This window comes from Amphiura filiformis, chromosome 12, assembly GCF_039555335.1.
Source record: "Amphiura filiformis chromosome 12, Afil_fr2py, whole genome shotgun sequence".
Taxonomy (NCBI): Eukaryota; Metazoa; Echinodermata; class Ophiuroidea; order Amphilepidida; family Amphiuridae; genus Amphiura; species Amphiura filiformis.
Window position 1 is genome coordinate 52,896,116 of NC_092639.1, and position 26,271 is coordinate 52,922,386.

At 36.8% G+C, this 26,271-nt stretch overlaps 2 protein-coding genes across 2 annotated transcripts; both read left to right on the forward strand.

Moving 5' to 3' along the window:
- The first annotated feature begins 536 nt into the window (after positions 1 to 536).
- On the forward strand, positions 537 to 5,252 carry LOC140165413 (proton-coupled folate transporter-like). Its single transcript, XM_072188718.1, has 5 exons — positions 537 to 1,638; positions 1,882 to 2,013; positions 3,159 to 3,242; positions 3,588 to 3,744; positions 4,246 to 5,252. Exons 1-5 carry the CDS (start codon positions 606 to 608, stop codon positions 4,376 to 4,378), a joined length of 1,539 nt encoding a protein of 512 aa, XP_072044819.1. The 5' UTR covers positions 537 to 605; the 3' UTR covers positions 4,379 to 5,252.
- A 2,896-nt stretch (positions 5,253 to 8,148) lies between these two features.
- Positions 8,149 to 25,264, forward strand: LOC140166392 (proton-coupled folate transporter-like). The gene is made up of 6 exons (XM_072189844.1): positions 8,149 to 8,306; positions 10,779 to 11,828; positions 12,376 to 12,507; positions 22,648 to 22,731; positions 23,673 to 23,829; positions 24,637 to 25,264. The coding sequence occupies exons 2-6, from the start codon at positions 10,811 to 10,813 to the stop codon at positions 24,689 to 24,691; spliced, it is 1,446 nt and encodes a 481-aa protein (XP_072045945.1). The 5' UTR covers positions 8,149 to 8,306; positions 10,779 to 10,810; the 3' UTR covers positions 24,692 to 25,264.
- The last annotated feature ends 1,007 nt before the right edge of the window (positions 25,265 to 26,271 follow it).

Sequence of the window (26,271 nt, forward strand, 5' to 3'; positions counted from 1 at the left end):
ACGGCGTACCGAAAAAAGGGGTCTTTCGGAGCTGCGAACGGTCAAAATCACGATTCGTCTGAAAAAAAAGACGAAATGAAATGATCAAAATCATGGGTCTCTTTAACTGCCTTATTTTGGTCAAATTCAGGGGTCTCTAGGAACTGCATGCATGCGCTGTCCACAAACGGGGTCTTTCCGTGGGAGCATACCTGTATGGTCATTTGTATAAGTGTCCCCGGATAAACACCCTGTATGGTAACCACACTTGTTTCAGTTGACATATGTAGCGACAATCATTATAATAACTTCCTTGTTTTGAAATCACCATTTTAACGAATTATTTATCTTCCTGGATTTATATGTTTTCAATGCCTTAGTGTCATGTCGAAGCGTACAGTTTTGATATGGAAATGGTATTCATGATTTTTACGTTTATGCGACATCACATAATTCGACAAGGTCAATTTGGAGAGCTGATTTGCACATTGTTATAACTTGTGCTGTAACAATAAACTATCAGGACGCACGTGTTTATTTTATTCGTTACTTATAATTTCAGATTTTCTCCTGCAACTTCTTCCAGATATAATGATAGATAAGTAAAGCAATAGTGGATTACAAACATGGCGCCATTGTCGACTCCATCACCAAATAATAGCGCCAAGGAATGCACCGCTGGCACACCAACCGACAAGAAACCTGAGACCTATGAGCAAAATGGGGAGCTGACATCAAAGAAATGCCTTCCCATTACAGTAGAACCGATAGTATTTTTTATGATGCTTTGCTATGGCCTTCTTGTACCTTTAAAATTGCAGTATTTAACGGAACGCTTCTCGGAGAATTACAACCTCACCTACTTTGACATCGATGCAGACAATGACAGAGCATTTTGCAGCAATTATAATAACACCACCAATGATGATATCAAGGACCAGATACAACAGGACACGGCTTTGTGGTCGATGTACCTATCTGCAGCAAACGCTTTACCTGCAGTCTTCACAACTACTATGCTCGGCGCATATAGCGACAAAGCTGGTAGAAAAATTGCTTTGATCCTACCTGGTATTGGGTTTACTTTATACGCAGCCGTGTACCTAGTAGTCATATTTTTACATCTTAGAATTGAATACCTTTTAATCGGTCATTTTATAATGGGAATCAGCGGCGACTTTACTCTGCTTCTTACGGGATGTTTCTCCTATATGGCTGATATTACCACCAAGAAAGAACGCATGTTTCGCATAGTGATATTGGACTTCTTCGGTTTTGTAGGCGCAGGGATATCGCAAATAGCAATTGGATTTTGGATCAATGCACAAGGATTTCTCCCCGCCTTTTGGTTCATTTTGAGCGTCGTATTTACATGTACAATCTATTCGTCAGTTATGATTAAAGATACAATACATCCAGAGAAACGTCAAGGTCTCTCTCTGAAGAAGACTCTCCAATCTGTCGTAAGCTTCTTTCAAAATAACAGTAACAACAGAAGGTGGAGAATTATACTTCTGTTAGTTATCCTCATTTTGCGTATGGTTGTATTTTATTCCCTACCTTCGTTGACTTTGTTGTACGGATTGGGAGTACCGTTCTGTTGGGATTCCATACTTGTTGGATTCTTTAGTGCTGGGCAATATATAATAGGCGCGGTTGGTAAGTTGACATTGATATATACTATTTGATAACGGAAGCATGCATTTTCTAAGGGTGTGTTTGTTTGTTTATTTGTTTAGCCAATGTCAAACATCTTAATCGTACACTATTCGATCGATATATCTTACACCAGCTGATTGTTTTAATGCTTTATAAACAAAAATCACAACAAAAACACATAAAATAATACTCCGTGATTCATGTAAATTAAAAAAATGTCCACCCATTTTATGCATGATCCAGGAATGCTGATTGGTGGCAAGTTGTTGTCGAAGGTTTTCAGCGAACCAACTCTTATGCAGCTTGGGTTTGTGTCATCCATGCTCAGCATACTTCTGATTGCGTTGGCCAATACTACTATAGCATTTTTCTTTGGTAAGTATGAGACTATTCTTAGTCAGTGGGTGTGGTTTAGCTTGTAATCGCTAAATTTCATTGGTTACTGGATGTCGTCTATGCGGCGATAGAGGATAGTAGCCGGATCATTCGCGGAATACGCTTGTCTAGGGGCGCGTATGAATTAAAATCATAATTTACTGACTAAGAATGAGAACAGTTCCTTCTTGAATAGTGGTTATGCGGTTATGCATGCCCAGATACAAGTATACATCTTTCGGTTGCGGAGCAGGCAATCACAAGACTTGTTCATGCACAGCGAGCTTTGGCTAGTGCGTCTGCTTGTTGAATCACCTGTCATAACGGGCATAGCGCACGTTGAAGGTGTGTTAGATATGAGGTACTTGGACGCCCATGTCTTCCTTCTTTTGCCTTGAGTTGGTATGTAGAGAGCATACTAGTATCTTTTACGAACTGGCAGTCTCTTCCTCTGGCAGACAAAAAATGTAGATCATTGGCAACTACCACAAACCTTTAGAGCTCAGCCACCCCAGGGGCACAGGTTAGGATTTCGACGAAGTTTCAACCTAACCAGATTTCAACCTGATTTCAACCTAAAGGTTAGTTGAAATCAGGTTTCAAATTGTTGAAATCAGGTTGAAATCCATTTGCAAATACAACATGATTTTAACCTGATTTCAACCAGTCGACGTGGAAATTTCAACCTGATTTCAACGTGATTTCAACGTCAAGTGTGCCTACTGGCCGGACCCGTTTTAGGATGTACCGTACACTCTTAGGGAATTTCACTTGAATGCAACGGGGTTGTCAATATAGTCCTTGTGCTTGGTAGCCATGCAACTCCATTGATTATTGGGCTTCGAACCATGATTTGGCAGATTCAACTAGTTTTGCGTGGCCACAAAGTACAACCGTCTCACTTCCCTCTGGGTTAATGTTTCTTGGCCTTGGTACTACGGACATCTTTTGGAAAGCCTGGTAGTTTCTGCTATAAAGTCAGATTGCATAGCTTCAATGCAATGCATATGTCCATATTTGACACTATGTTGGTCTCCTTACTATGTCTATAATTCCTCACCAACAATACGGCAAATTAAGGATTTTACACTACATCGATGACTCTCTACTGATAGAACTTGTACAACGTTTCATCTTTTTTTCAGTTATTCTTGTTGGGTTGTTCCGGGCGTTGGCTCTCCCGATGGTTAGATCACAAATGTCAAAACTAGCATTCCCTTCTGAGCAAGGTAGGTGGATGTATACAATTGGTAGGCAAGAGGTGGGCTGCTTGAACATCTATATGGGCAGGGTGGTGAATAGCGGGGGAGCAATTTCCGTGATACAAAAGGGGAGTGGCACAATATTCTTCAACTATTATAGTTTAACTGATTGTTCATTTTTTAATAATCAATCTTAGTTTTCATTTAATTCCCTTTTAGTGTGCAATCAATAGCATCAGTTTATGTATGGGGTGATACCATCAACGGTTTCGTCAAATTGTATACACTTTAACATAACTATTTGATATATAGGCATGACGTTAACTGAATTACTCTAACCGATTAATCTCTGATTAATATGTTCTCTTTCAGGTGTGATGTTTGCGTGTGTTGGCTGTATGCAGGGTCTAATGAATTTTGTGTCTCCGCTGATATTCAACACTATCTTCTACGCAACTATCAAATCGGAAGTAACCATAGTATTTTATGTAATGGTTGGTCTGTTGGCCATTGCTAGTCTTCTGACATTGTAAGTTTAAAACCCTACCTCCCTCTAATCCAACGAAATCTAACAACTTCTCCAAGCCATGCACCCCACGTAATCCGAGCGCGTGATCTGAACGTGCATACAAACGAAATGAAATAGCTGACCGGGCCGCAGAGTTAGCACTCTAGTTGGCTATCCCCGGTCTTGTCCTCCGCAACCTATAGGTAGGTGGCTCAAAACCGCACCGGTGAAAACAACCTTTCTCTTTATCTCCCTCCCTCTTTTCTTTCTTTCTTTCTTTCTTTCTTTCTTTCTTTCTTTCTTTCTTTCTTTCTTTCTTTCTTTCTTTCTTTCTTTCTTTCTTTCTTTCTTTCTTTCTTTCTTTCTTTCTTTCTTTCTTTCGTTCTTTCTTTCTTTCGTTCTTTCTTTCTTGTGATGACGTAATTCTTTCACTACACAACACGTCATTATTGTTATATGAGTAAGATAAAACAGAAATTTTCGATCATTTTTTCTGGTTTTTTGTTTTGTTTTTTGTTTCAGAATTTTACAAATCAAACAGCAAGATTCATCATATATGGTCCTGGAAGATCCACGGGAGAAAGATTTTCTCACAAGATCGCTAGACAAATCTTACGAATCATCGTCAGGCAATGTTACAACACAAAGACGATAAGAAACAAACAGATCTTGCGAATCATCATCGGGCAATGTTATACTACACAACGACGATAAGAAACAAATCTTACGAATTATCGTCAGGCAATGTTACAACACAAAGACGATAAGAAACAAACAGATCTTGCGAATCATCGTCAGGCAATGTTACAACACAAAGACGATAAGAAACAAAATCTTACGAATCATCGTCAGGCAATATGTTACAACACAAAGACGATAAGAAACAAACAGATCTTGCGAATCATCGTTAGGCAATGTTACAACACAAAGACGATAAGAAACAAATCTTTTGAATCATCGTCAGGCAATGTTATACTACAAAGACGATAAGAAACAAATCTTTCGAATCATCGTTAGGCAATGTTATACTACACAAAGACGATAAGAAACAAATCTTTCGAATCATCGTTAGGCAATGTTATACTACACAAAGACGATAAGAAACAAATCTTACGAATCATCGTCAGGCAATGTTACTATATACAAAAACACGATAACAAACGTGTGGCAGACATGTATGACGAATCATCGTCAGGCAAAGACGATAAAACATGCAATGCGAAACTCATGTAGCATTTAGATCGGAGGAAAGTGAAATGTTGTATGACAATATATTTCGCAAAGGCGATATAGACGAGTCATAATTTACGACAATTTTAGACAAAAATGGAACACCAATGTTTATGCTTACTAGTGACTCGAAACACCAACAATATATCCAAAAGGGCAAAAAAGGGCAGGGGAACATTTTTTAATTTGCATATTTACAAAATGGCCGAAATGATGCCTCAAATGTCAAAATTGGGGGGATATGGATTTAAAAAATCATCTAATTGTATTCCTCTCATTATTAGGATTCAGAAAAAGTATCTCCGATGTATAGTTCTTGAGTTATAGGCATAAAGATCAAATGTCAAATTTTTGTCTACATCATTATGTACAGGGGTAAAAAAATAAATAAAGAAATGCTCCGATTTCGCTCAAAGTGATCTCAAATTGTGCCGCTTAGAACAAGCACACAACATTTTAAACAAAGACCAGTTTGTTATATCTCAGGTATTTTGTTACCGTGGTAACATCACAAAATAGATCAAAATTAACATGATTTAATGGGCTTTAAATATGTTTCCCTGTTACCCCGGTAACAAAACACCCAAAAAGGTACCCCAAAATACTTCAATATCTCAGGTGTTTTGTCACCGGGGTAACAGGGAAACAAATTTAAAGCCCATTAAAGGGGCGATTGCCGAATAGGGTGAAACTCGACTAGTCTCATTACAAGACTGCCAAGTTACCCCAACCATGCTCCGTAAACGAGGACTTGACTCAAGTCTAGCAAGTTACACCCTACTAGCGGGATTCCCGCGCTTCGCGCGGGTCCCCGCTAGATGAGTAAATGGGAGCGTTCACTATAACAGGAAGAAATACTGAACAGGTATAGAATCATTGAATCATTATTTTCTAAATCTGTTCTTTCTTACATTTCCCTTTTAGCATCTTTTTTTATTTGCTGCTTGTGATTTCCCGTTTCCATGTTTTTTACTTAATTTCTGTTCTCATTATTTTAGCTTCTTTTTTTCTTTACATTTCCTGATTAGTTTCTTTCCTTCTTTGTTTCGTTCCCATTTCATGTAGTTACTTTAACCCGTTGGCCTAATTACTCGTACCCTTTTGTCCTCATTCTAATTTTATTTTTCTTTATAGTGCCGCTTCATGTTGTTTATACAACACACATCTTTTTCCCGTATTTATTACGTCCTCTCATAGCGTGTCTGCGGACGTGTTCACCCGGTATCCCGTGACCCGTCTATGTACCTTTTTGTCCTTTATTTTTCTTTCTTTCCGTATTATCGTGTCCACTGGTCTCTGGCTCGCAAGTCGTGTGGTTCTGCGCCGTTTACGCGCGCATTGGCGTAATGCGCATTACGCACGCGGCGCCGACGCGCTGCCGGTCAGCTGCAGTGACGCGTAAGCTGGTAACCGATTTTCATAACAAAAAACCCGTTTTTACCCATATTTTCACTGTTTTTGCAGCCAATTCTTGCCCGTTTCCAACCAAATTTTCGCATAACCGTCTAGGGAAGTTCCTCGATCTCCCGAATGAATTTGGCGATATTTGGATCGAAACTGACGGAGCCTTTATACACGATACATAGATAGATACATAGATACATACATACAACATTTCCCTATTTATAGTAAGAAGACTAGCGGGATACCCGCGCTTCGCGCGGGTCCCCGCTACATGAGTAAATGGGAGCGTTCACTATAACAGGAAGAAATACTGAACACGTAGAATCATTGAATCATTATTTTCTAAATCTGTTCTTTCTTACATTTCCCTTTTAGCATCTTTTTTTTTATTTGCTGCTTGTGATTTCCCGTTTCCATGTTCTTTACTTAATTCTGTTCTCATTATTTTAGCTTCTTTTTTTTTACAATTCCTGATTAGTTTCTTTCCTTCTTTGTTTCGTTCCAGTTTCATTTAGTTACTTTACCCCGTTGGCCTAATTACTCGTACCTTTTTGTCCCCATTTTAATTTTATTTTTCTTTATAGTACCGCTTCATGTTGTTTATACAACACACATCTTTTCCCGTATTTATTACGTCCTCTCATAGCGTGTCTGCGGACGTGTTCACCCGGTATCCCGTGACCCGTCCATGTACTTTTTTGTCCTTTATTTTTCCTTCTTTCCGTATTATCATGATTATCATGTCCACTGGTCTCTGGCTCGCAAGTCGTGTGGCTCTGCGCCGTTTACGCGCGCATTGGCGTAATGCGCATTACGCACCCGGCGCCGACGCGCTGCTAGCCAGCTGCAGTGACGCGTAGGCTGGTAACCGATTTTCATAACAAAAACCCCGTTTTTACCCATATTTTCACTGTTTTTGCAGCCAATTCTTGACCGTTTCCAACCAAATTTTCGCATAACCGTCTCGGTATATGGTTCAATGTCCCGTATGAATTTGGCGACATTTGGATCGAAACTGACGGAGCCTTTATACACGATACATAGATACATAGATAGATACATACATACAACATTCCCCTATTTATAGTAAGATTCGGTAATGTAATCGGGCCTAAAACCTCAAGAACAATGCAATGTTCAAATTATGGTATTTTATGGGGGGTGAAGCTGTCGATAGGGTCAAGGCCAGGCTGAACCTTTCATTATGAATGCAAAATACATAGGCCTAAAAGTAAAGGAAATGAGTAAAAAAGAAAAGAATCATACAAAACACAGACTTCAGGTAGGCCTAATCAGGTAAAATGAACAAACAAAACAAAAATAGGTCCATAGGTCAAACTATTTGTCTCATTTTTGTGGCATTCGGAATGGAACAAGGGCCATTGAACCAGGTGGCAGTCGGCACACGGAAACCTCTAACATATTGAGTGGTTTTCTTTTTTTCTTCAAAATACGTAGGCTTAAATTGCTGTTCAATTTGAAAGAAAGAAGGGCGGTCTTTGGGTTTTGCCAGATCGAATGGAAAAATAAGGTGTGTTTGGGTGACAGAGCACGGTTCGGAAAAATGGGCCTTTGGGTGACCTCAACTCAGGTTGTCGTGGCAGACATCACCTGATTACTAGTATAATTACGGATACATGTGGGAAAAAAACATTACAGAAAACTTTATAAAAAAAATGTGTTAGCGCCACCTAAATGTTTTGGAATAAAAAAAAGAACAATAATTCAAGAGGGCGATGTACAGGTCAAATACAGGTCAATGCATGTAAACAAAACAAATCCACAATGCGGAAGGGAAGCAAGGACACACTGCGATAAAAAATCGTATTATCAATTTATCATTAATATATGCCTACGTAGTGTCCCTTATCATGCTTACACGACAATGTAATTTACCGCATGTTTAATGGCACACCGAACATCTATTCATTAATAGCGGAGTAAGTCATGTAAGTACACAATCATGAAGTTATTTTAATTTTTAAGCTTACCTAGTCCTAGTATATAGTAGTGTAGCATAGTACTGCATCACTGACACTGTAATTGTATAGGCCTACGGCTACGAAACACTCATAATAATGATTTCCACTGCACACGAAGGATAGGAAAGACATCTATTTTCCTCGAGAAATCTTTGCTTCGAATTGTATATGACTAGCGGGACACCCGCGCTACGCGCGGGTCCCCGCTAGGTGAGTAAATGGGAGCGTTCACTAAAACAGGAGGAATTACTGAACAAGTAGAATCATTTTAAGCCTACGTTTCCATTTTAGCTTCTTTCTTTCTTTTTAGTTTCTTCTATACGTGGGCCAATTTTGTTCCATTTTTAAAATTTTTGCTGCTAAAGCTTGTGATTTTCCGTTACCATGTTTTTTTATTTATTCAATCCCGTTCCCGTTATTTTCTAAATCTGTCCTTTCTTACATTTCCCTTTTAGCTTCTTTTTTTTTTTTTTTTTTTTTGCGGCTTAGGTTGTGATTTCCCGTTTGCATGTTATTTATTTAATTCTTTCTTCAGTTTAATAGCTTTTTTATTTAAATTATCTGATCTTATTATAGCTTTTTTTTCTTACATTTCCTGATTAGTTTCTTTCTTTCCTTCTTTAGCCTATTTTATTCCCGTTTTCAGTTTCTTACTGTGACTAACTATTATATAACCCACATACTCGTACCTGTTTGTCCTCATTTTGTTCAAGTTCTTTTTTATTTATAGTAGGCCTACCTTTTCATGTTGTTTGTACTTTTTAACACACATCTTTTTCCCGTATTTACGGTCGTTCACCCGATTATCATTCATTACGTGACTCTGCGTCGTTTACGCGCGCAATGGCGTAGTGCTGCGTTACCCGCGCGGTATCGCTGCGCTACGCAAGCGGCTTGGCATTAGATACGCCCGTACGACCTGCATGGCTAGCTTAGCAACTGTCTCCTTTTTGTTTACCTAGGATAGCAACGGACCACATTTTCACTGATTTTGAAGCCAATTCTTGACCGTTTTCAACCAAATTTCTTCACTTGAGTCTCGGTATATTCCTCAATCTCCCGTATGAATTTCGCGACATTTGGATCGAAACTGACGGAGCCTTTGATGGACTCACATAGATACAACATTCCCCTATTTATAGTAAGATTGCACGCATTTATAAGCCAGACTCCGAAGCTCTCGTTTTTCGCTAGATCAGCGTTAACATTTTTGTAAATAAAATGTCGTTAAATTGTTCAGTGCTCAGTGTGCTTAGGATGAAATTGAATTATTTCAGTGAGTCGATTATCTTTTGAGCAAAAGGTTTGAACCCCGGGGTTTGAACTTAAACGGGGCCAGACAGTGGGAAAATGGGACATTTTAGACATACATTTTGTATTGTATAGGGGCTGTGCAATATTATGAGCCTTGGTGGGAGGGTAAAAAAAAAAGGGGGGGGGACAAGGGGAGAAGCAATTTTTGGCAAGCCGAGAGGGTGGGGCATGCGATTTTTGGCACATATTCTTAGGAAGCCTTTTAAATAAAACACTCTAAAAAGGCAAAGGGGGCGCAAAGATATTTTGGCAGGCCGAGAGGGGGTGGGGAAGTAATTTTTGGCTGGCCGAGAGGCGGGGGAAATTTTACCCCGGGTGGGGGGTGGGTAACGCATGTTTTTGGTTGGGGGGTGGGCTCATAATTATTGCACAGACCCTTAAAAATAATGATGATAAATACATAAAAGTATACATTTTCAGAAAGAAAATGATGCAAGGAATATCCTACTACCATGGCAGATTTTTTCAAAAATGAGCAATCCAAAGTGTGCAAAGTGTCCCGAACAGTTTTTGAAGAATTAAGCCTACTTTGATAAAGGTGTTTTGTTTTTTTAAGATATGTGATGAGGAATCAAAACATTCATTATAGCATTAGTGTGTGTGTGTTGTCGCGTCGATGTTTTAACATAGTAGGCTATATACGTTTCTATGGCAGTAAATAAGAGTAGAACATTCTGTACGTTTTGAACCAAAATTTTCCACCCTATACGACATTTGTGACACCCTGTATATTTAATTACAAGTTGCAAATTTGTCTTCCTTACACTTTCAGCTTTAAAATTATGGTTGGTATAGCGTTCGGACTGAAATTACTGAATTCTAATCATTTTTGTGTGAAAGCATGTTTATTGTTTCGAATTTTGAGCAAGGATACACTTTACCCCTGTTCAAAATCTGTTAAATTTGAACACACGGTCATTCAGGAGGTGTTCAAATATGAATCGTCCGATGAGTTCATCGGACGCGTTCAATCCGAAGTGTTTATCGGACGCGATATGGAAATACATTCGGATCGATTCAGGATCCTAATAATCCACTGCATGCATGCAAACAGTTTCTTCACTATCTCCCTGATGGAAGTTGATCCCAATTATGCATATGTTGTTTATTCCATTTTAACCACAGATTGGGACCGATTGCTCTTGATTGATTAAAGAATGGTTGCGAAAAAAGACCAGAGATATGATGCAGAGTCATCCAAAGAAACAACACCACTAGTCTCATACGCATCCTCATCAATTCCTCATCCTTACCGATCTGTGAGGAGACTAATTACCATAGAACCCGTGACCTTCTTAGAATCCGTAAGTTACGGAATCTCTTTGGCTCTCAGACCACAGTTTCTACATGAGAGAATCGGAGAAGACCACTACAACTACAGCAGCCATCTTGATGGTCAAAATGAAACATGCTTTATAAATTCAACCAATGTCACGGATATTCAGGATCGAATTCAAGCTGAAGCATCACTATGGTTAATGTATCTTAGTATATGTAGCTACTTTCCCGCGCTTATAGCAACTGTAGTTTTAGGAACATTGAGTGACAGTTTAGGACGCAAACTTGCTCTCGGTATTCCAATGCTAGGATTTATCATTCAAAATGCGTTTTTCTTGTTAGTTATACACTATCATCTACCTCTATGGGTGTTACTAATAGGTGAAGTCCTACAAGGATGTACGGGCGGCGTAGCGCTACTTATATGCGGTGCTTTTGCTTATATCGCTGATATAACTACTCCGAGCCAACGGACCTGGCGTATCGTCATCGTCGAAGTGACACTTTTTACTGGAGGTGGAGTGATGCAAATTGTCAACGGCTACATGCTTCAGGCTTTAGGATATGAAATTCCCGTTTGGATTGCACTTGGAATATTAGTCATAGCTTTCTTGTATGTTATCGTTCCGCCATTTTTAATTGAAACTGTTGAACGAAAGAAAGTACCACGGAAGTTTTTAGTCAAAGTTTTTCAAGACGCACATAATTTGTTTCAAGATACTACGGATGGCAGACGATGGAAGTTGTTACTGTTGAATTTTCAAATTATTGTGATAGACACAGCTACTATAGGTTTCTTCTCAATACTGATTCTCTACGTTATTGCGTTCCCATTTTGCTGGTCATCGGTTCTTGTTGGGTATATTACAGCGACCAGCTTTCTGACAACTGGGTTAGGTACGTATTCGTCATCTGCAGGCCTATAGGCATACAGAAAAAAATGTCCATTTCCCTGGAAGATATAAGGCTATTTTATCCACAAAAGTAACAATATTTATTTCAATATATAATGCATTTCTTAATTTAGGGAAGCAAAATTTCCCTCCAAATCCAAAATTTCCGTTTATTGTTTTTGAGCAAAAGTATAGCAAAATTTGTCTAAAATTGGGAAACTTTTGGGTAATTTTGAACCCCGTTTTGAAGAGAAATAATCAACATGTAGAGGTATATTTTTGTTCTCTTTTTCGTCAAATTGGGTATACATTTTAGGGTAGGCCCCTATGTTTTCAGAATTGCAGTCGCACACCCCTACCCAATACAAAATGAAGCCCCCTCCCCCGAGTATTCTTAATTGATAACACCACGCAGTTTAATCATGTTACTCATTCTTTTGCAACAATTATTGTTATGTGCATGCATATGTACCTTGTTTTAGTAATTTGAAGATTGATACCTTAATCTACTGACATAGTGTATCTTCTTTTTATGTCCAAACTTATATTAGGTATGCTACTTGGTGCCAAAGTTTGTTCATTCTGTCTTAATGACTACTGGATTCTACAAATATCTTGCATGAGCGCCATCATCTCCATGGTAGCCACCGGGTTGGTGTCGTCAACATCAGCGATATTTATTGGTATGTTTGATTAAGTTACGCAAATTTCTCGAAACAGAGTTGCCGGAATTATTCTGTAAAATTGTTGTGTAAAATACTTAACTTTCCGTAACAATATTAAATTAGAACCATAAAACTATTAAACTCTGCTGCGTTTTTGAGTGACTACAGAATCGCACCTTATCCTACAATCTACGAAAAAAGTCCTTGGAACGCTTGGTACACTCTGTCGAAATTCCGTGCAGAATTTCATATGATCATGGAAATGACGTATATTTTGCCTGGGAACAAGCATGACATCTACAACAATGATTAACCCTTCCCCTCTCCCCATCAATCAATGTTGGAACACATTGGGAAACCGCTGAAGACTTTGGTATTTCTCAACATTGCACGGGGGAGAGGGGGTGACAGTTTTCCGTTATTTAAGCGCAAGCGTTTCAAGACTTTTTCGTTGATTGTCTCTACCGAATGCAAAATATTTCATCTAAATTTCGTTTTTGGCTCATAACTCAAAAACGGATTGTCGTATGAGCTTCATATTGCACACGATTTGAGAGTGGATTATATGCTTTGGAATCATAACAAAATTGTTGATAAAGAAATTGGTTTATTTAGGGAGTGGTCACTGAAACCATCCCCTATGCTAAACAACACACGTTTTGTAATTATGGCTCTAAACTGCTCTAAAATGTCATTTTTGTCCCATAACTTAAAAACAAAATGTTGTATGAGCTTCATATTGCACACGATTTGGGAATATATAATATCCCTTTGAATCATAATAAAATTGTTGATAAAGATGTTGGATTATTTAGGGAATGGTCACTGAAAACACCTCCTATGCTAAATTACACACATTTCGTAATTATGACTAAAACCTCGTTTTTGTCTCATAATTCAAAAACACTACAAATATAGTTTTAAAAATATTACAATGTTTTGCAGCATGTTTTCCAAAATGTTTTTGAATTTTATTAAAACGTTCTGTACCCTTTATAATATAACCCAACATGTAAATGTTTTCTGTAAAATCTGTGTTTGCTGAGTATAGGCTTATCCGAACGAATCAGAAAGATTATGATGTGACAATTTGAAACAACTCATTTCTGGATATTATTTATAATAAAATACGCTTTTGCGGTGAGAAAAAAAAAAAGAAAAAAAAAAAACAACAATTGAATACACTTAAAGAAAAAAATCGACCACCACGGGGATTCGAACCATTCGCATCAATCAATAGTCAAAAGATTACCAGTCGAAGGACTAAGCCGTTGCGCCACGCTGCCATTTCGCAATCGAAGTAACCAGTTTTGGTCTTTTATAGTAGTCAGGTATCGGGGAAAGTGTAAAGCTGTATAGTGCAAACGGCAAAGTGTATCAGTTTACCATAATGACAAAATGGTCCAAAATCGACCTTTTATGGTTTTTAGGCCGCATCTCATGAAGCGGGATGTTCGCTTACATTGGCTATACCAATTGAGAATGTTTGAATACAAAAGTAATGACACATTGATCGCATTTATGAAATTTGTTAGCAGTTTACCATTTTGAATTGAAATAGATATCTATACGTATATATTAATATCAATGCAGGGCAAACTGCTCAGTATGCACGTTGTTTAATGCAGCAGTTTACCATTACAGATTACCATTATGGGTTTACACTTTACACCATTTGACTATTCGTGTTTTAATTGCGTGAATCATTGCTAAATTATGAATTCATTATTTCTATGCTTCTTTTTTCTTTCTTCGTATTAAAAAGAAAGAAAAAAAGAAAGAAAAAGAAAGAAAGAAAGAAAGAAAGAAAGAAAGAAAGAAAGAAAGAAAAGAAAGAAGGAAAGAAAGATCAATAATGAATCAATGACAGAATGAACGAAAGTCATTTTAAATAAAATACTTAGTTTCAATCATGAAAGAATGAACGAAAGACATTTTAAATAAATAAAAACATGAACGTGGAAAAAAAAGTTGAAGTGACCGCTTATAGGTTCAAATTACAAGCGTCTTAATCACGAAGCTCCCGTGGCGAAGTGGTTAAGGCAGAGGTCTTATAAACCTGAGGGTCTGAGTTCGATTCCCAGGCGGTATCACTTTTTCTGTCTCATTTATTATTTGCGACGGTGAACCTGGTGAAATTTTTTTGTTTATTATAAATACATGAAGTATACATTTTGGCTTTATTTTTCTGTCTTTTTTCTTCCTTTTCTTTCTCTATGTTTGATTTTATTTGATTTTATCATTTCTTTATTTCTTTCCCAAAAGCTCCCAAATGAAATACTTTCCGATTTAAATGTGATCTTATAATAGTCCTACAAACCCCCTCCGCCCTACCCCAGATACATCCCACGCCCTACACCATGCACGCACACACCCCACACATTATACATACACAAATTTGTGAAGCACACATCTGCTGAAGATAGTTGTTACATCATGTCAAAAACAAGTTAATGCTATCTACTGAAGATAGTCGTAGTTTATTATTTACTTCATTACAAATCGTAACGTACATGCGGTTTTAGTATTAAATTAAAACTCAATTTTCTTTTTCTAACGTTCATTCACCTATCTGACAAGTGCTATGAAGGTGAACTTTAATATTAATTTTAAAAATAAATTAGGCAACTCGGAATCATGCAGCTTAGAGCCGTAATTACGAGATATGTGTTTGAAACGATTTCTCGGTTTTGAGATATAGCATAAAAATTTCATTAAATGCGTGTAAGTTGGGGTATGGGGTGTTTCAGTGCCCACTCCCTGAACCAACCAATTTCTTTATCAGCAATTGTATTATGATTCCTAAGTACATGGTCTACTTCCAAATCCTGTGAAATATGAAGCTCATACAACATTCTGTTTTTGAGTTATGGGACAAAAACGACATTTTAGAGCAGTTTAGAGCTATAATTGCAAAATGTGTGTATTTTAGCATAGGGGTGATTGCAGTGACCACTTCCTAAAGAAACCAATTTCTTTATCAACAATTTTGTTATGATTCCAAAGCATATAATCCACTCTCAAATCGTGTGCATTGAGAAGCTCATACGACATTCCGTTTTTGAGTTATGAGCCAAAAACGAAATTTAGATGAAATATTTTGCATTCGGCAGAGACAATCTACGAAAAAAGTCCTTGGAACGCTTGGTACACTCTGTCGAAATTCCGTGCAGAATTTCATATGATCATGGAAATGACGTATATTTTTCCTGGGAACAAGCATGACATCTACAACAATGATTTACCCTTCCCCTCTCCCCATCAATCAATGTTGGAACACATTGGGAAACCGCTGAAGACTTTGGTATTTCTCAACATTGCACGGGGAGAGGGGTGACAGTTTTCCGTTATTTAAGCGCAAGCGTTTCAAGACTTTTTCGTTGATTGTCTCTACCGAATGCAAAATATTTCATCTAAATTTCGTTTTTGGCTCATAACTCAAAAACGGATTGTCGTATGAGCTTCATATTGCACACGATTTGAGAGTGGATTATATGCTTTGGAATCATAACAAAATTGTTGATAAAGAAATTGGTTTATTTAGGAGTGGTCACTGAAACCATCCCCTATGCTAAACAACACACGTTTTGTAATTATGGCTCTAAACTGCTCTAAAATGTCATTTTTGTCCCATAACTTAAAAACAAAATGTTGTATGAGCTTCATATTGCACACGATTTGGGAATATATAATATCTCTTTGAATCATAATAAAATTGTTGATAAAGATGTTGGATTATTTAGGGAATGGTCACTGAAAACACCTCCTATGCTAAATTACACACATTTCGTAATTATGACTAAAATCCCGTTTTTGTCTCATAATTCAAAAACACTACAAATATAGTTTTTAAAAAATATTACAATGTTTTGCAGCATGTTTTCCAAAATGTTTTTGAATTTTATTAAAACGTTCTGTACCCTTTATAATATAACCCAACATGTAAATGTTTTCTGTAAAATCTGTGTTTGCTGAGTATAGGCTTATCCGAACGAATCAGAAAGATTATGATGTGACAATTTGAAACAACTCATTTCTGGATATTATTTATAATAAAATACGCTTTTGCGGTGAGAAAAAAAAAAGAAAAAAAAAGAAAACAACAATTGAATACACTTAAAGAAAAAAATCGACCACCACGGGGATTCGAACCATTCGCATCAATCAATAGTCAAAAGATTACCAGTCGAAGGACTAAGCCGTTGCGCCACGCTGCCATTTCGCAATCGAAGTAACCAGTTTTGGTCTTTTATAGTAGTCAGGTATCGGGGAAAGTGTAAAGCTGTATAGTGCAAACGGCAAAGTGTATCAGTTTACCATAATGACAAAATGGTCCAAAATCGACCTTTTATGGGTTTTAGGCCGCATCTCATGAAGCGTGATGTTCGCTTACATTGGCTATACCAATTGAGAATGTTTGAATACAAAAGTAATGACACATTGATCGCATTTATGAAATTTGTTAGCAGTTTACCATTTTGAATTGAAATAGATATCTATACGTATATATTAATATCAATGCAGGGCAAACTGCTCAGTATGCACGTTGTTTAATGCAGCAGTTTACCATTACAGATTACCATTATGGGTTTACACTTTACACCATTTGACTATTCGTGTTTTAATTGCGTGAATCATTGCTAAATTATGAATTCATTATTTCTATGCTTCTTTTTCTTTCTTCGTATTAAAAAGAAAGAAAAAGAAAGAAAGAAAGAAAGAAAGAAAGAAAGAAAAGAAAGAAGGAAAGAAAGATCAATAATGAATCAATGACAGAATGAACGAAAGTCATTTTAAATAAAATACTTAGTTTCAATCATGAAAGAATGAACGAAAGACATTTTAAATAAATAAAAACATGAACGTGGAAAAAAAAGTTGAAGTGACCGCTTATAGGTTCAAATTACAAGCGTCTTAATCACGAAGCTCCCGTGGCGAAGTGGTTAAGGCAGAGGTCTTATAAACCTGAGGGTCTGAGTTCGATTCCCAGGCGGTATCACTTTTTCTGTCTCATTTATTATTTGCGACGGTGAACCTGGTGAAATTTTTTTGTTTATTATAAATACATGAAGTATACATTTTGGCTTTATTTTTTCTGTCTTTTTTTCTTCCTTTCTTTCTCTATGTTTGATTTTATTTGATTTTATCATTTCTTTATTTCTTTCCCAAAAGCTCCCAAATGAAATACTTTCCGATTTAAATGTGATCTTATAATAGTCCTACAAACCCCCTCCGCCCTACCCCAGATACATCCCACGCCCTACACCATGCACGCACAAACCCCACACATTATACATACACAAATTTGTGAAGCACACATCTGCTGAAGATAGTTGTTACATCATGTCAAAAAACAAGTTAATGCTATCTACTGAAGATAGTCGTAGTTTATTATTTACTTCATTACAAATCGTAACGTACATGCGGTTTTAGTATTAAATTAAAACTCAATTTTCTTTTTCTAACGTTCATTCACCTATCTGACAAGTGCTATGAAGGTGAACTTTAATATTAATTTTAAAAATAAATTAGGCAACTCGGAATCATGCAGCTTAGAGCCGTAATTACGAGATATGTGTTTGAAACGATTTCTCGGTTTTGAGATATAGCATAAAAATTTCATTAAATGCGTGTAAGTTGGGGTATGGGGTGTTTCAGTGCCCACTCCCTGAACCAACCAATTTCTTTATCAGCAATTGTATTATGATTCCTAAGTACATGGTCTACTTCCAAATCCTGTGAAATATGAAGCTCATACAACATTCTGTTTTTTTTTTATTTTCCAAAAACGACATTTTAGAGCAGTTTAGAGCTATAATTGCAAAATGTGTGTATTTTAGCATAGGGGTGATTGCAGTGACCACTTCCTAAAGAAACCAATTTCTTTATCAACAATTTTGTTATGATTCCAAAGCATATAATCCACTCTCAAATCGTGTGCATTGAGAAGCTCATACGACATTCCGTTTTTGAGTTATGAGCCAAAAACGAAATTTAGATGAAATATTTTGCATTCGGCAGAGACAATCTACGAAAAAAGTCCTTGGAACGCTTGGTACACTCTGTCGAAATTCCGTGCAGAATTTCATATGATCATGGAAATGACGTATATTTTGCCTGGGAACAAGCATGACATCTACAACAATGATTAACCCTTCCCTCTCCCCATCAATCAATGTTGGAACACATTGGGAAACCGCTGAAGACTTTGGTATTTCTCAACATTGCACGGGGAGAGGGGTGACAGTTTTCCGTTATTTAAGCGCAAGCGTTTCAAGACTTTTTTCGTTGATTGTCTCTACCGAATGCAAAATATTTCATCTAAATTTCGTTTTTGGCTCATAACTCAAAAACGGATTGTCGTATGAGCTTCATATTGCACACGATTTGAGAGTGGATTATATGCTTTGGAATCATAACAAAATTGTTGATAAAGAAATTGGTTTATTTAGGGAGTGGTCACTGAAACCATCCCCTATGCTAAACAACACACGTTTTGTAATTATGGCTCTAAACTGCTCTAAAATGTCATTTTTGTCCCATAACTTAAAAACAAAATGTTGTATGAGCTTCATATTGCACACGATTTGGGAATATATAATATCTCTTTGAATCATAATAAAATTGTTGATAAAGATGTTGGATTATTTAGGGAATGGTCACTGAAAACACCTCCTATGCTAAATTACACACATTTCGTAATTATGACTAAAATCCCGTTTTTGTCTCATAATTCAAAAACACTACAAATATAGTTTTTAAAAAATATTACAATGTTTTGCAGCATGTTTTCCAAAATGTTTTTGAATTTTATTAAAACGTTCTGTACCCTTTATAATATAACCCAACATGTAAATGTTTTCTGTAAAATCTGTGTTTGCTGAGTATAGGCTTATCCGAACGAATCAGAAAGATTATGATGTGACAATTTGAAACAACTCATTTCTGGATATTATTTATAATAAAATACGCTTTTGCGGTGAGAAAAAAGAAGAAAAAAGAAAACAACAATTGAATACACTTAAAGAAAAAAATCGACCACCACGGGGATTCGAACCATTCGCATCAATCAATAGTCAAAAGATTACCAGTCGAAGGACTAAGCCGTTGCGCCACGCTGCCATTTCGCAATCGAAGTAACCAGTTTTGGTCTTTTATAGTAGTCAGGTATCGGGGAAAGTGTAAAGCTGTATAGTGCAAACGGCAAAGTGTATCAGTTTACCATAATGACAAAATGGTCCAAAATCGACCTTTTATGGTTTTTAGGCCGCATCTCATGAAGCGTGATGTTCGCTTACATTGGCTATACCAATTGAGAATGTTTGAATACAAAAGTAATGACACATTGATCGCATTTATGAAATTTGTTAGCAGTTTACCATTTTGAATTGAAATAGATATCTATACGTATATATTAATATCAATGCAGGGCAAACTGCTCAGTATGCACGTTGTTTAATGCAGCAGTTTACCATTACAGATTACCATTATGGGTTTACACTTTACACCATTTGACTATTCGTGTTTTAATTGCGTGAATCATTGCTAAATTATGAATTCATTATTTCTATGCTTCTTTTTTCTTTCTTCGTATTAAAAAGAAAGAAAAAAGAAAGAAAGAAAGAAAGAAAGAAAGAAAGAAAAGAAAGAAGGAAAGAAAGATCAATAATGAATCAATGACAGAATGAACGAAAGTCATTTTAAATAAAATACTTAGTTTCAATCATGAAAGAATGAACGAAAGACATTTTAAATAAATAAAAACATGAACGTGGAAAAAAAGTTGAAGTGACCGCTTATAGGTTCAAATTACAAGCGTCTTAATCACGAAGCTCCCGTGGCGAAGTGGTTAAGGCAGAGGTCTTATAAACCTGAGGGTCTGAGTTCGATTCCCAGGCGGTATCACTTTTTCTGTCTCATTTATTATTTGCGACGGTGAACCTGGTGAAATTTTTTTGTTTATTATAAATACATGAAGTATACATTTTGGCTTTATTTTTTCTGTCTTTTTTTTCTTCCTTTCTTTCTCTATGTTTGATTTTATTTGATTTTATCATTTCTTTATTTCTTTCCCAAAAGCTCCCAAATGAAATACTTTCCGATTTAAATGTGATCTTATAATAGTCCTACAAACCCCCTCCGCCCTACCCCAGATACATCCCACGCCCTACACCATGCACGCACACACCCCACACATTATACATACACAAATTTGTGAAGCACACATCTGCTGAAGATAGTTGTTACATCATGTCAAAAAACAAGTTAATGCTATCTACTGAAGATAGTCGTAGTTTATTATTTACTTCATTACAAATCGTAACGTACATGCGGTTTTAGTATTAAATTAAAACTCAATTTTCTTTTTCTAACGTTCATTCACCTATCTGACAAGTGCTATGAAGGTGAACTTTAATATTAATTTTAAAAATAAATTAGGCAACTCGGAATCATGCAGCTTAGAGCCGTAATTACGAGATATGTGTTTGAAACGATTTCTCGGTTTTGAGATATAGCATAAAAATTTCATTAAATGCGTGTAAGTTGGGGTATGGGGTGTTTCAGTGCCCACTCCCTGAACCAACCAATTTCTTTATCAGCAATTGTATTATGATTCCTAAGTACATGGTCTACTTCCAAATCCTGTGAAATATGAAGCTCATACAACATTCTGTTTTTTGAGTTATGGGACAAAAACGACATTTTAGAGCAGTTTAGAGCTATAATTGCAAATGTGTGTATTTTAGCATAGGGGTGATTGCAGTGACCACTTCCTAAAGAAACCAATTTCTTTATCAACAATTTTGTTATGATTCCAAAGCATATAATCCACTCTCAAATCGTGTGCATTGAGAAGCTCATACGACATTCCGTTTTTGAGTTATGAGCCAAAAACGAAATTTAGATGAAATATTTTGCATTCGGCAGAGACAATCTACGAAAAAAGTCCTTGGAACGCTTGGTACACTCTGTCGAAATTCCGTGCAGAATTTCATATGATCATGGAAATGACGTATATTTTGCCTGGGAACAAGCATGACATCTACAACAATGATTAACCCTTCCCTCTCCCCATCAATCAATGTTGGAACACATTGGGAAACCGCTGAAGACTGATGGGGAGAGGGGGTGACAGTTTTCCGTTATTTAAGCGCAAGCGTTTCAAGACTTTTTTCGTTGATTGTAGGTGCATCTTCAGGCCGACTGTTGATCTGGTGACAATTGATCATTGACCTGTGACGAGATGGTGTTGCTAAAGGGGCCTATAATTGAAGACCGAATTCAAAAAGACTAGTTTGCGTCTGCCGTCAGGATAAAGGCGCGACGTGATTGGTTGCTGACCTGCGCAGTACAACATTTTGAGTCTGGTTGACAGGACGTCATACGCACACTAGTCTTTTTAATTCGGTCTTTTACATTGAATTACTCTGTAATCAAAAACATTAATAAGAAGTTTGAATCAAAATCAACGACCTCTGGCATCCCATCTTGTCACAGGTCAGTGACCACTTGCTGCCAGATCAACAGTCGGCCTGCAGATGCACATAGGATAAGGTGCGATACCGTAGCCTCGTAAGTCCAGTTGAATATTTTATGATTCCAATTAAATATTTAATTGTACCTGGATGAATGGAAACCTTCAAACGTTTCTGTAACAAAATAAAAATTCTACTTATTCTTAAGGTAATTTAATATTTACTTTAGATATAGTTTTTAAAACATTTGTCTGGAACAGTTTCGGCAACTTCGTTACCGGAAATATCCGTTTAATTAAGCAGACTTTTTACTGCGTAATTACCCAGATTGGTAACCTGTCATTTTGTATAAAGGCTAATATAAATGAACTAAAATACTCTTTGAAAATTATTTGAAAACAACAACATAACCTGATAACGTTAGGTATGCTCTAACTCACGAGCAAGGTGGTTAATGGTTTGAGCTCATTTATAAATGTGTATACCACTCAGTAAACAACATTCACTTTTTGAACCGTCAAATATATTGTGTTCATTCTAAATAGGTGTAAGTTAATAAGACCAATCTATTGTTATTTTTGTGGAGGGTGTCGGCGTTTCGTCTCTTTCGTTAAAAAAATCACTCATTCTAGAGGCATATGCTTGTAGACGTAACTCTACGGTACTTCATCTGTTCTTTCAGCTACATCAGTTGGATGTCTAAGAACACTAGCCACGCCAATGGTGAGATCAACCATGTCTAAGTTGGTGACCACTCACGAACAAGGTATGATTACTACTTACTTTCAGGGGGTGGAGCAAAGTGAATGTTTGGATGGATCGGAATATTTTCCTAAAATTGGGCGAGTTAGGCCCAAAATAGTGGATTTGTGTGGTGATGTTATGTCCTGACCGGGGGGATATTTTGTGTGTGTATACACTGTAATTCACTAGCTGTAACACTTTTTAAACACGTTAGGCGTTTAGCCAAATTTTTATTATTATCTACAAGGTTTCATATTGTGAAACCCATTCTACTCATCACAAATCCAAAATAAAATTAACAACATTGTGTTTAGGATGGGATATAAGTGTTTAGGATGGGGTATAAGTGTTTAGTATGTGTTTAGATACAAATTCAAAGTGCCATAACTTGTAAATCAAAGGGACGGTGTTGATGTTATTTTGGATTTGTGATGTGTGTGGGAGAATAGGTTTCAAGATATGAAACCCTTTTCTAAAAAGTACATGTAGATAATAATCAAAATTTGGCGAAACGCCTGACGTGTTTAAGAAGTGTTACAGCTTGGGATTTACAGTGTATATACTGTATTAAACTTTAAACTGCAGGTAGAAGAAATGTAAAACAGGAGATCATTATTTACACAGTGAATATTGTGATGTACCCTGTGTAATTGTGTATCATGAAATAGGGGAAGTTACCTTTCTAAGATGAATGCAAGAAAACATCATATATCAAGACTATTTATGTCAAGGGGAAAATCCCCGAGACTGTAAAGAAAGAATGACACCCCAGGATTCCCCTCAGGAAGTGATGTCATAATAAACAAACTATTGCATGATTATAAAGGTAACTTCCCCTATTTCATGATACAGGATTATACAGGGTATACATCACAATATGAAACTAAAATCCATCCAAAACAATTCGGGCTTTGACTTTGTAACCAATAATACCTACTATTTCTTTTTTTCCCCACATTGTAGGCGTAATGTTTGCCTTTCAAAACAGTGTAGAAAACATCGGTGTATTTCTCTCACCCATTTTACTCAATGCCGTGTATGCTGCTACTGTATCTACCATTCCAGCGACTGCATTCTATGTTATTGCTGGATTGCATGTTATACCTATGATATGTACGGGGTAAGTAGGAATTGCGTGGGAAAACGAACTTTAAATTCGCCAGTGTAACTTAAAGGGGTATTTCATAATTCAGCCCAGGAATTCAGCATCATCATTTTGGGTATAGGCCTATAATGGCTCAATGGTACACGAAAAAAAAGCGTATTTCCAAACTTTCACTTGATTCGGACCTAAGACAGAAATACATAAACTTTTAAGTTTAAGAAAATACTTACAAGTATTTTCTTTTTGGATATACATGTATGGGGGGGGGTATAAATGCACTCAACTGACATCCTGACATCGTTCGCGTCGCAATCGTAATTTAACAGGTCTGCATTAGTCACATGTTAGTTCAGATGCAGACTGCTCTGCATTCCCTTTTTGATAAACAATTCATACCATTCCATGCATAAAACACAACACATCCCCATTCCCCAGTGACTGTCCTGCCCAGAGAAATCATGGATAGCTAGCTGTTGGATTAGAACAGGTAATTGGTGGATTTTCCATGATTAGAGGGATGATAAATTAAAATGGTCTACTACAGCAGACTAGTTCAGATGCGGCATTTACTGTGATAATGAATAATGAAAAAGTCCCTACTCAATCTTGAAAAAAAAATGTAACGAGAAACTGGGACTCGACTTTCATTAGCTTTATATGCAAAAGAAATCGGTTCATTGTAAACGTAATGATTTATTCGGTAATTTGGAAAGTTTAGTGAAGTTCATAATAAAGTGGGGCGTAATATTAGAAATCGTAATAGACCATAATGAAGCCTCCTGTATATTGATGTTTGATATTAAATTATTACATTTTTTACAGAATTCTGCAAGTAACAGAGCTATCTAGATTTAGAGCACAGGAGCCGCTGAATTGAAGACTATACAGGGTGACAGTGGTTATGGTGCCCAGGAGCAAGGATACAGCATATGGCACCCGCCCAATTCTTGAAACAATTGCTCGCGTATACGCGTAGCGCACAAAAAATTGCACAAATAATAATCAGGTTGAATTTTGGTCTTGAAAAATAATGGTCTTTCAATGATATTTGTGTTGAAATGCGCGCGAAATTTGTCTTTCACCGCTTGGAGGGGGCGCAGAATCGATCCAGGGGGCTCTGAATTGGTTGATCACCGATGTTGTTTATCATTGAACGCAATTTTCTTCAAACCACTTTGCGTCACCCCAATCTACTGTCCATCTATCACAAACTCATCCTGCAGCATGCGGGGAACCAGCTTGACCAGCAGAGATGAGGGATGCTTGGAAGCCATCTCACATGAAGGGGGACCTTTGAGACATTACCTGCAGCATTCATTTTAATTTATTCACTGAACCATAAAAAGTGTTTTTGAATGTGTAACACCTATAGATCAGGAAAAGCTTAACTTTGATTGAATTATCGATGCTTCTTCTTGATTAAATTACTCAAAGAGTTGTCAAACACAAATTGAAGCCTAAAAAGCCTATTATAGAAACTTTTTGGCCGCAAATTTCCTAAATGGCTGTATTTTGCAATGAAGATGATACAAAGTAGCAACAAAAAGGTAAATAACAGGAAACTGGGTGGGTATTTCCCCCCAGTAAATTATTTTACCCACCCAGTAAATCAAACTTGCCCATTGCCCAATATTGGCCACCCAGTAATTAGTTTGCCCACAAAAATTGGGCACAATATAATAATTATTATAAAACTAATAATACTATGATGCATCTCTTGAAAGCAATGTGCTTTTTGCAAGTGATGTTAAAAAATGATGAATGTGATGTAGATGGATTGTTCCATTCCACTCGCCGTTCCGGCTCGTGGAATGGAACAATCCATCTTTCACCGAGTAATTATATTTCGACCATTACACGAATTTAAGACAGTTAATATTTGTATACTATCACACGGCTAAAGTCACTGTATTTATTTATTTGGGGACATTAGAGCACATCAGACATATCGAATTGCATTCTGAATACGAAGAATGTCCTTCCGATATCAAATAATTTTGATTTTTTGAAATTCGCAAATTTATGTAATACACATTTTATGGCAAATCATTAAAAATTGATATTTTTGATATTTAACAGTACTCGAAGTAAACTTTATAAATATGATGATTTATACTTAAAGTGTACGAGGGGCGGTCAATAAGTTCGTAGAACAAGGTACTTAAAAGAGTACTAGCCAAATTCTTTCTGTCTCTCTCTTGAGCATGGTCACTACATTTAATGCACCCGTCGCAATTTTTCTTGAAACATTCTATGTCAACAAAATGAAAGTCTTCCGATAGCTCCTTGAGCCACTCTTCAGTGAAGGCTCACCAGCATTGATCACCAGCAAACCTGATATTATGAAGGTAGGACTTAAAATTCTAAAATAGGTTTCACTAACTGGAGGCCATGCCTGGACCACAATATGGTTACTTTAATTAACTGACCCCTCTGTCGTGAATAGCAGCTTGGCAA

Bases quoted from the DNA above. Each gene is read 5' to 3' on its own strand.
- LOC140165413 (XM_072188718.1), top strand. From the start codon at position 606: ATGGCGCCATTGTCGACTCCATCACCAAATAATAGCGCCAAGGAATGC. The intron at 3,243-3,587 runs GTAGGTGGATGT...GTTCTCTTTCAG, and splicing joins AGCATTCCCTTCTGAGCAAG to GTGTGATGTTTGCGTGTGTT. The intron at 3,745-4,245 runs GTAAGTTTAAAA...TTTTTGTTTCAG, and splicing joins ATTGCTAGTCTTCTGACATT to AATTTTACAAATCAAACAGC.
- LOC140166392 (XM_072189844.1), top strand. From the start codon at position 10,811: ATGGTTGCGAAAAAAGACCAGAGATATGATGCAGAGTCATCCAAAGAA. The intron at 11,829-12,375 runs GTACGTATTCGT...AACTTATATTAG, and splicing joins CTTTCTGACAACTGGGTTAG to GTATGCTACTTGGTGCCAAA. The intron at 22,732-23,672 runs GTATGATTACTA...CCCACATTGTAG, and splicing joins GGTGACCACTCACGAACAAG to GCGTAATGTTTGCCTTTCAA.